Below are 10,744 nucleotides of genomic sequence, written 5' to 3'. Positions count from 1 at the left end.
TATATATATATATATATATATATATATATATATATATAAACTCTGAATAACCAAGACAAATGCTCTCTTCCTAGGTTCATAATAATATTGAAGTATGTTTCTTCTGCTGTCTGTGTGTGGCTGTATGTGATTGTATCTATAGATGATCTGAATCGGACACATCAGCACTGTGTACTGGCTGGTGACACGGCTAGATTCAGCTCAACTCACAGAGTCGTACAGGTGAGCGTCGCCTCTCCAGTTGTCCTGATCAGACCAGAACCTTCATCACCATTCATGTTAAATCCTCAAACAGTATCTCTGTATCAATGGCTCATAAGTAAAAATCACACTATTATCTGTCATGTTCCTTTAGTGTTGTACAGGAACTCTGGACTACATACAGAAACGCAGCTCAGAGGCCTTGGAGAATTTACACACCGACCCTGAGAAGAACACCAAGAGCCTGAAGTCCCTCCTCCCCTCCACCCTCCAGCACATTGAGGATATCCACAACGAGGTGTGTATTTGAACAAGATTGTGAGTGTGTTTGAAGCAATGTAAAATGTGTACTCATAACATCAAATCCCAAACGCGCGTCTCAGGCCATAACAAATGAGGTTGCTTGGAGGTTTTTTAAAGGTTGTACTTGGCATTAATTTTTCAAACCCCAAACAATAGCTCTTTCAGAGGGCCTAACTATCAGTGCGGCCTTGTGTAAGTCTCTGTTGAACCCCAACTCACCTGGATTACAACTCGGCACCTTAAAACCCCCATCAAAATATAAACTGCTATATTTATATATACACCCCTGCCAGGGGGCAGCAGCTTCCCCGGAGGTTACTAACCTCAACACTCTGACCTGATTGAGGCTATTTTGTTGAAACTGCCCACGAAGGCCTGTGTGTGTTCTTAAATGATGTATTATTTATTATTGAAACTCGTTTTTATCCCAGCATGCTGTTCTAGCAGAGCTCAGTGTCTAGCTCTTGTTAAGTGAGGTGGACTGCATGGAGATTGCGGTAAGCAGCCCCTAATGGGGGATCTGTAAAGGATCTGCACTGTGTAGGATTAATGGAGTGTGTTAGTCCATTGATGTTGATAAAGGTGAAAGTTTACCTGTGTGTTTAGGGTCGGTGCTGGTATATGGAGGTTCAGGAGAGGTTGTTGGGAAAGAGAGCTTTTCTGCTCTCTGTATCTCTCGCTTCTAAGGTTTGGGGTCTGCGTGGTCTTCTGAAAAGGTGTTGAATTGAGGGCTGTTTCACCTAACAAAGAAAATTCTGTCAACATTTGTTTACCCTCATGTTGTTCCAAACCTGTATGACATGCTTTATTTTGTGGAAAGCAAGAAAATGTCCAAGCAACTCTTTCTATACAATGAAAGTAGAAAGTGCTAGGGGCTGTGAACTTTAAAATGGACACAAAAAGTGGTCCATATGACTCGTGTAGGGCTTTCACAAAATCACATTTTCACTACATGATTATCATAGCCAAAATGATTAAAGGGGTCATATGATGCGATTTAAATTTTTCCTTTCTCTTTGGAGTGTTACAAGTTCTTGGTGCATAAGGAAGATCTGTAAAATTGCAAAGACTAGAGTCTCAAATCCAAAGAGATATTCTTTATAAAAGTTAAGAGTCAACCACGCCTACCTAAAACGGCTCGTTCTAACACGTTCCCACATGTCTACGTCACGATGTGGGAAGATTTGCATAACGCCGCCCAAATGTTCACGCAAAGAAAGAAGGTGTAACTTTTATTCTCATTGTTGCCGCCATGCCGTGGAGACGCTGTTTCGTTGTGAAAGCGAAACTACTTTGTCTGACCTTCCAAAAGAGGACGATATCCGCTTCGATGTGGCGATGTGGGAAGATTTGCATAACGCCGCCCAAATGTTCACGCAAAGAAAGAAGGCGTAACTTTTATTCTCATTGTTGCCGCCATTGCGTGGAGACGCTGTTTCATTGTGAAAGCGAAACTACTTTGTCTTTTATGGAGGACTATTTCCTGATCCTGGAAGAGTAGACTACAATACTGGCTATTCTGACTCACAGACTGTAAGTACATTTTTAAAATTTAAAGAATTTGCCACTGATGATTCAAACTCGAGTTTTGGGCAGTGTAGAGTAGCACTTGTTGTTTGTCATTTCTCCGATCACAAATGCAGACATGTTTTTATGTTTACGCGGCGCGATGCAATGCAGCGCATAAAAAGACAGTATAAGTCATTATAATCCGTAATTATGTCCCCACTGGATGCAACAAATGCCTTGTTTATAATGGGTTTTAATGTTTTTGTCTCGTCGCTCCGGCGGGACACGGCATCACAGCCAGCCTGGGTCGTCACATGTGGGTGCCGCAAGCTCGCCGGCCGCCGCTCACTCAAGCCGGCCTCCGCTCACTCTAGCCGCCGGCCTCTGCTCACTCTAGGCCTCCGGCCTCCGCTCATATCCAGATGTGTGCAGCACATTTTATGGAGGACTGTTTCCTGATCCTGGAAGAGTAGACTACAATACTGGCTATTCTGACTCACAGACTGTAAGTACATTTTTAAAATTTAAAGAATTTGCCACTGATGATTCAAACTCGAGTTTTGGGCAGTGTAGAGTAGCACTTGTTGTTTGTCATTTCTCCGATCACAAATGCAGACATGTTTTTATGTTTACGCGGCGCGATGCAACGCAGCGCATAAAAAGACAGTATAAGTCATTATAATCCGTAATTATGTCCCCACTGGATGCAACAAATGCCTTGTTTATAATGGGTTTTAATGTTTTTGTCTCGTCGCTCCGGCGGGGACAAGGCATCACAGTATGGTAAGGGGCGTAACATTTCCATCACACACTGGATTGCTGGCCAATCAGAGCACACCTCACTTTTCAGACCGATGAGCTTTGTAAAAATCTACGCGTTTCAGAAAGGCGGTGCACAGAGGAGAAACAATAGTTTACAGTATGTGGAAAATAATGTGTTTTTGAACCTTCAACCGCATTAACACATTTCATTACACCAAATACACCAAATAATGTTCTTTTTAGCAACATCATATGACCCCTTTAACAAAAACAATATTATCCAGATATCTATAGAAATGAAAAAAAAAGTCAAATCTATCTTGAACTTTTGACTAATGGATCATACACAAAATACAAGTGTAAGGAAGAAGAAGAGAGCGTTTGTAACCATTGATAAACCATACATTGTAACAAAGTCCCTTTATTAAGGCAAGTCATGTCACTCGGCGGCCATCTTTGAAACGCTTCTCGTGCATGCAAGTGTAGCTCATATCTCTTTAAATAGGGAAACATCAAATTCTCCAAAACTGTTCGCAAAGCTTAAAATTAAATTTCATATTTGAAATCACCAATGAAATTGGTCTCATAAATGTTGTTTCTTTTTCTCAAATAGTGTTAAAATAAGCGTATTTTTCAGGCTAGACCAGCCAGTGCGCATATCTCAGAACGCTGACTGTTTCTATAGCAGCCAGGAGTTCTAACGGCAGCTGCAGTGACACGCTGACTTTACCAATTAGTCATTGGCTCTTTTACTCAGAAGGCGGGGCTCCCTTCAATAGAGCGGACATATTGAGCGTTGCATTTTTACCCATTAAAAAACTATACGAGTGACACGTCTTGGGTATTCTATAGTCTTTGGTTGTAACCAGAGCCATTGAGATACTCAGTAACCAACTGTTAAAAAAAAACTTACTGTTGATTCCAAAAAATGAATCCAAAAAACTGGCAGGCTCAGATTTTTAGCTGAGGGTAGAGTGTTACTTTTTGATTGTCTTCTCCTCCGGCATGATTTTATGTGACAGTAGTTCATCTTGTTCATCCTTGTCTTCGTCGTCTTTTTCCATTTTATGGCAGGTGGCAGTCAGTACTGTCTTGGTGCAGTCTTGCAACCTACTATGTTGGAATGTAAACCATTTGCTGACACTTGATTATTTGCGTATTTGTGCATTATTGGCATGATGTAAAATAATGATTTGTGTGAGGATTGTGTCGTTATTTGCTGAAAATCCTGTCCACCATTGCTTTCAAATCTAATTTGCTTATACATGTTCAAGTTTAACATCAGTAATCAGATTTCCATCAATGTATTTTTATGCAAATCTTTTCAAACGCACCAGTTTTGCATAGGCACTAGAAATGTTTGTATTCTTTTATATAGTAGGTGGGTTTCCAGCCATGTAATTTTTTTTATGCAAAACTTTGTGAAATTGAATAAAAAATGTGAAACAGAAACTCCAAGATGCAAATAAAATCGGCCAAAAACAAAAATGTTTACACTTTAACAGATGTTAACTAGATGTGCATCAAAAAGCGCTTTCCTTTAAGAAGTTATGTGACTGAATACTTTAGTTATATGTTCTTACATTTTGCATCCCTGCAATTCTCATTGTCTGAGCTGATGTGCACACACATATATGGCTCTTTATTTATATGTGTGCATATGTGGGTTGACCGAGCAAACAGCACAGACTGGCCTCTATTGATTGAGTCCCAGCAGTGCTGGACTCGAGGGGGATCTGGTGAAATTGATTGGTAGTCCTAACAGTGAGCCTTGTGTGAAAGATATCTAGAAATCTTAACCCACTTGATCTATAAAATGGCACAGTGCTACTGTATATCCGCAGGTCACTGTGATGAGCACCTGACCAGTAGCGTAGCTAACTAGTAGTTACCGCCACGTTCAGCTGGAAATATAGGCAGAAAGACTCTCCACCTGTCACTGAAAGCCTTTTGATTCTGTCTGTTTCCTCTCTCTCTCTTTCTCCCTCCAGCATATGCAGGTGGCATTTAGTCTCAGTACCTCACAGCAGCAGACGGCTTGGCTCTAAATGCCAGTCGCATAGTTTCCAGCTCTGTGCCTGTTGCAGGCCTACTCTGCGGGAAACTGGCCTCCATGTTGGCTCAAAGCTCTCGGCGCTGTATGGGCTTTCAACGCAGAAGGACAGACAGACAATCAGCACGGGGGGGAACGACAGACACAAAAGCGGCTGCTAGCATTTGTAGCCTCCGGCGTCCGTAGAGAGGCTGTCAGCGGTCGGCATTGGTCTGAAGCGATTGTAGGTTTGAACCAACACAAAGTGTAGCATTTCTTTGAAGACGGCCATATGTGAAAGTGAACCCTGGGTGTCTGATCTCAGTCCAACTAAAGATGATCCTGTTCAAGCCAGTTTGAATGCTTATAAACTGATAGCCAACACAGGTATTTATGAAGCAGAATAAGAGAGTCAGGTGTGCGGTTTTATGGTCCATCAGATGAATGACCTGTCCACACCAGTTTTTCAGTGCAACATGATTTAAAAACAAAATACATACACATATTACATTCTACTCTTCATACTAAACATACTACTGAGGTCTCAAAATAAGCAGTAAGAATTTGTTCTGCTATCCAGTTAGGCTCCTACTATTTGCTACTACTTTTTACTTTTTACAATTGTAAATTTGATCTTACCTTTTTTTTCATCTATCATGTAAGAAATGAAACTAGCTATATACTATATATTAGACTTATATCTTTTTAAAATAAATGTATGCTTTTGTTTAGCAAGAATGCTTCAAATTGATCAAAAGTTTCAGTTTTTTGTAACATTCTACGTCTTTACTATTTCAAATAAATGCTATTCTTTTGAATTTTCTATGCATTAAACAGTCCTTAAAAATGTATCACGGTGTTTAGAAGAAAAAAGTGAAGCACAACTATTTTAAACATTAATAGTAATAATTAATCTTTCGTGCGCACTGGATCAGCATATTATAAAGATTTTGAAAATCGCAAAAGTGTTGAAAATTCTGCATTTGTATAATGTATTATATGTACATGTAGTAATAATAATAATGTCTATCTATATATCGGTCTGTCTATATCTATCTATCTATCTATCTATCTATCTATCTATCTATCTATCTATCTATCTATCTATCTATCGATCTATCTATCGATCTATGCATGTATATATATATATATATGTTTATAATTTTTATAATTTTAGAATTATTATAAATCACAAAATCCCTTTTTCCTATATTTTTTACCCCAAACTTTTAAATGATATTGTTTAAATATATTTTTAGCTATAACGTAACTTCGGAAATTCAAAAGCACACATTTTCATAAACACAGTATCTGGCAATATTGTGTCTAAAATATGTTACTCCATATTAATTTCTTGTTTGTTGAACAGTTGTACAAAAACAATCACAACCATGCTGATATTATAAACCGCAATCTCAAAAAGAAAAATAATCACAATTTGTGTACTTTAATGTCATTCAGTTGCTCCAGACCAAACCAGGCAACTGTACAGTGAAATCCAGTAAAGAGAGACCGTGGATGTTCGGGTTGCTGTTCTATTGTTGTGTTTTCGGCGTGTTGTTCAGTTGTAACTCTTAGCTAAGGCGCAGAGGGGCCTGTTGTTTGGAGAATGAATTTTGGAGCAGTGCTTTGTTCAACCGTTGTGGGAGGGCAAATGTGAGGTGCTTACATTTACATGTGGGGCAGACACAGATACACACGTGCACGTGGCTACATTAAGCATCCTTAGGAGGGTTAACTCATCACTTCAAAAGAGTCAAAGATGGGGAGATTCCCAGAGGAGAAAGACTGAGAGCCTGTGGTGGATTCTGTTGCTCCCAGTAGAGAGAGTAAGTGAGAGATTGATGGGATGAATAATGAAAGCAACGAAGTAAAGAACGAAAAGAAGCCGACTGAGGAGAAAAGGAAAGCGTAGTGTGTGTAGGTGAGATGTTTTCGGCGTGTGTGATAAATCTTCACGCCTCTCCTGGGTGTTACGTAGCAGCAGACATAAACAAAGGAAAGGAAACAACAAACAGGAAAACAGGAAATGCAGATGTCATCATCCCCCTTCCTATTGTGATGACACAGTTTTGATCAGCGGCACACAAAAATGCAAAGATGTCGAGTACAAAGCAAGCAGTTTGTTAATGTGTGTGGTTACAGAGGGGTGTGTGTGTGTGATTTGTTCTGCATCCATTGTCCTCTAGGAGTGTGTGCGGCTACCTGCGTTTCCTTGTTAGCGTGACCTTAACGGGGGTGTTTACTTTTGAAAATCACTCCCACCGCCGCGTATAAATGCCCTTCCCCCGTCTCCCCACCTCACTGACTCAGGTGACTAGCACACAGTTCCCACCGCTGCTCTGTTCTGCTGCTAAATTGCCCACTGATGGATGGATAGAGTTTGATAAATGGATGGACGTCTGGATTGCTGTTGTTTCAGACCGTGCTGATATAATATACTACACATAGGCCAGAGTGAGGGATAGTGAAGAATGACTGGAGCACACAACATTTTTGTCCAACAACCACATTTTACAGACTATCAAACACACTTGACCGCTGTTTTTTTTAGTCGTTGTGAAGTAGATGTCAACTGCTAGCAATGGTTTGACCTCTTGTTCAAGGACTGGACTTCATTGGCCTAGTTTTCAAAAGCCTCTCTTGTACAGGAAGGCAAAATGTTTTCACTAGTTTGTTTTCGCTAGCTTTTTAAATTGTTCTTACATTCAGAAACCAATAGTATTAAAGGAACAGCTCACCCAGAAATGAATTTTGTCATCATTTACTCACCCTCATGTCATTCCAAACCTGTGTAAGTTTCTTTCTTATGTTGAACACAAAAGAAGATATTTTGAAGAATTTTGAAGAACCAAACAGTTGTTGGTCCCCATTGACTTCCATAGCAGGGAAAGAAATACTATGGAAGTCAATGGGGGACCATCAATAGTTTGATTACCAGAATTCTTCAAAATATCTTTTTTTATGTTCAAAACAAGAAAGAAACTCATACAGGTTTGGAACGACATGAGCTCGGGTGAGTAAATGATGAGAACATTTTCATTTTGGGGTGATCTCTTTAACTGCCTGAAGCGTATATGGAATGGTGGTTCCAGACATGTGACAATGCAAATGTTTTTTAAATTTTTATTATTGTTACTTTTGAGTGATTTCAATGAGTGAATATTATCCTTATAATTATATTATTGTGATGTCTAAATTCACTTATAGCATTTAAAACAAATGAGTTTTTAGTGGTTTTTTTTATTTACAGAAAATGGCATAAAAATATGTTCTATGGAAATAATTTTTTTTATTGAAAGACAGATATAGACTATTTAATATTTATTAAAATAGACCAGATATAATTTATCAGCAATGACATGGCAATAATTATGATAATAATTTTCAACTGATCATATTAGCCAGAATTTTAATATCAACGTATCCTTCATTTTCTTTAGGTAAGGCCAGTTTATTTATATAGAGTAAAGCATTGTACAGTAAACAATGGTAGTTCAAAGTGTTTTACATAAAAAGGAATAAAAAAAAAATCATAATAGATGCATAAGAAATTAAATATCAATAAGAAGTAAGAAATAAAATTGTATTACATTCAATTTTAATTACAATTTGTTATTAAAAAACATTTTAATGTGCATGGATGACTTTATGTATAACATTTGATCAACAGTTTGTGTAAGTTTAGGGCAGGACTACCTGTTTGTCCAACTAATGCCAGACAAAGATAGCCATTAGTGAAATTTGTTTTACAAAAAAAACATGGATTAATTTGGCAGTTCTTTTATTGTCTCTAGTGTAGAAAGGACATCGTGCAGCTTTAACATGACCCTTTGTGTTGCTCCTTTCAGGTGGAGTTTGAATGGCTGAGGCAATACTGGTTCCAGGGCCGGCGATTTGCTCGATTCTGCAGCTGGTGGACTAAACCCATGGAACAGATGGAGAAAGACTGGAAGGAAATGGAGCAAATGGTAAGAGTGATGGAGTGAACTGTAAGCAGGCCTGCACAGAATCTGCGCCCAGATTGCAGCTGAATTCAGCGTCTGACATTTAGCTCTACATGTGCGTGTTTGTTTACAAAATATTTTGGCTGATTTGATTATGCTTTCAGCTACCAGTACAGTGTTGTAATCACAGCACTGCTTAACACATTTTACACAATTTAAACCAAACAAAACATGTGGTAAATGTGAAACAAGTGTGCAGATGGAGTAAGAGAATAGGAATAGATTTTGAAAATCTGTTTTAACACAATCATAAGACCTAGTCCTATTTTTTACCTGCTTACCTGTCATGAAAAAAAAAAGTTTAAATTTTTTTTATTGTGTATATATAATTAATATTTGTTTTCTAGCAGTGTAATTATTTGGCTCTCTGTTGCAATCTTTGAAGAACATGAAGACGCATTGTAGTTTTGTCCTTTATATTTTAGTTGTGGTGGCTTAATACGAGGTATATTCCACATAGGTATTGTCTATGTGGTGCTCTGAGTAAAAAATAATCTTTAGGTATCCTAGATAAACCTATGAGGTTGCATTTTCCACTGAGGCATGCAGCTTGTTTGTTTTCTGTAGTAGTTTGTATTTCTAGATGGCTGAATTGCTCACGTCACATCAGTGCAGTTCAGAAAATTAGATTTGATTTAAACCACATAGGCCTAATGCTGCAACACTGCCTGTCCCAATAGTAACCCTTCTGCCCACAGATGACCCCAGTATGCAGAGCGGCATCCGGGCTCTCTGTACTGCAGGATGCAGAGGTTTTATAAATCTTGACGATCACAGCTGATCAGTATTGTCTGTTGGACACATGTTTGATCCATATGTGTGTGTAGATGTGTTCAGCACACAGCTCACAGCTCTGCTTTCAGAGCTGTAGTCACTTTCAGTAGGGGGCACTGTTGTATCATTATATTCTGATTTCCTCTCACTGCCTCTTGCTCTTTGAGCAGTAATCACATCTAATGTGCTTCTGGGGCTAAGGACCGCTCTTGTGCTAGCCGCTCTGTGTGTGTGTGTGTGTGTGTATGAAGGGGTCAGACAGTCTCACTGTGAGACACTAGTCTCCCTCTGTCAAGAAACACAATTTAGAAGTGCTGATATCCACCCGTATATTAAAACATTTTAGATATGCATAATGGGTTAAATTGTAAACACACTTAGCATTTTGTTTTAGTTAATATTATGTAAGTGCCGTAGTTTTTTGTGTCAATGTTAAATAATTATTTTCTTTATATTAGTATTGTGCGTATATGTAAATAATACAGTAAGATAAAAAGAGAATCTTTCATTTATGAAATTATATGATGTATTGTTTTGACCATATAAATCATTTTAAAAAGGATAAATACAAAGGTCAAGGAGAAAAAAATATATATATTTTGCTGCATCCATTCATCTAGCCATTTTTGACTATTTTTCTTTTTGAAAATTCATCAAATTTCTGCATTTTATTAGTTAAACAAATATTAAATTTGTAGGATTGTTAGAGCTTGAATAAATAGCTCATGAATGTGAAAGCACTTAGAAAATAAATATTCATTTGAATTCCTAATATCTGATATTTCCATGGCTGATTTAAATTCATTTAAATATGATTTCAACAGACAGTCATGGCATTTACCAGAGACATGTGTTCATCTAGATTCTTGGGAATTGTCTCGTTGGCCTTCCTGCACTCTTCTTGATTTTTCCGCAGTCCAAGCAGGTCCGGGGTTGGCTGGTCCGTGTGTTTCTCCGTGTGTTCACCCTCTTCCTGCTGTTTATTAAAACCGCTCCTCTCCCATGGGGGTTTCTCTCTTTCGTTTTCCTTCTTTCTCTTTTCTTGTGTCTCCCTCTCTTGCTCTTCAGGCTGTTGTGATGCAAATTTTCACCCCTCCATTTGAATGACATCCTGATAAAACAACTCTCTCTCTCTCTCGCTCTTTCTGTGGCTGTC

At 38.5% G+C, this 10,744-nt stretch overlaps 1 protein-coding gene across 4 annotated transcripts in view; it reads left to right on the top strand.

Moving 5' to 3' along the window:
* Positions 1-10,744, top strand: part of LOC107560393 (alpha-ketoglutarate-dependent dioxygenase FTO-like) — a 126,165-nt gene that overhangs the window by 46,374 nt on the left and 69,047 nt on the right. For all 4 annotated transcript variants that reach the window (XM_016244556.1, XM_016244558.1, XM_016244557.1 and 1 more), the window contains exons 5-7: positions 143-222; positions 356-499; positions 8,659-8,778. In XM_016244556.1, the coding sequence (XP_016100042.1) occupies positions 143-222; positions 356-499; positions 8,659-8,778 (344 nt within the window). The remainder of the gene's footprint in view (positions 1-142; positions 223-355; positions 500-8,658; positions 8,779-10,744) is intronic.

The sequence above is a fragment of the Sinocyclocheilus grahami genome, unplaced genomic scaffold (assembly GCF_001515645.1).
Source record: "Sinocyclocheilus grahami isolate Dianchi unplaced genomic scaffold, SAMN03320097.WGS_v1.1 scaffold723.1, whole genome shotgun sequence".
Classification (NCBI taxonomy): domain Eukaryota; kingdom Metazoa; phylum Chordata; class Actinopteri; order Cypriniformes; family Cyprinidae; genus Sinocyclocheilus; species Sinocyclocheilus grahami.
The sequence above is the reverse complement of the archived record's forward strand: the minus strand, read 5'-3'. Positions and strand labels throughout refer to the sequence as shown.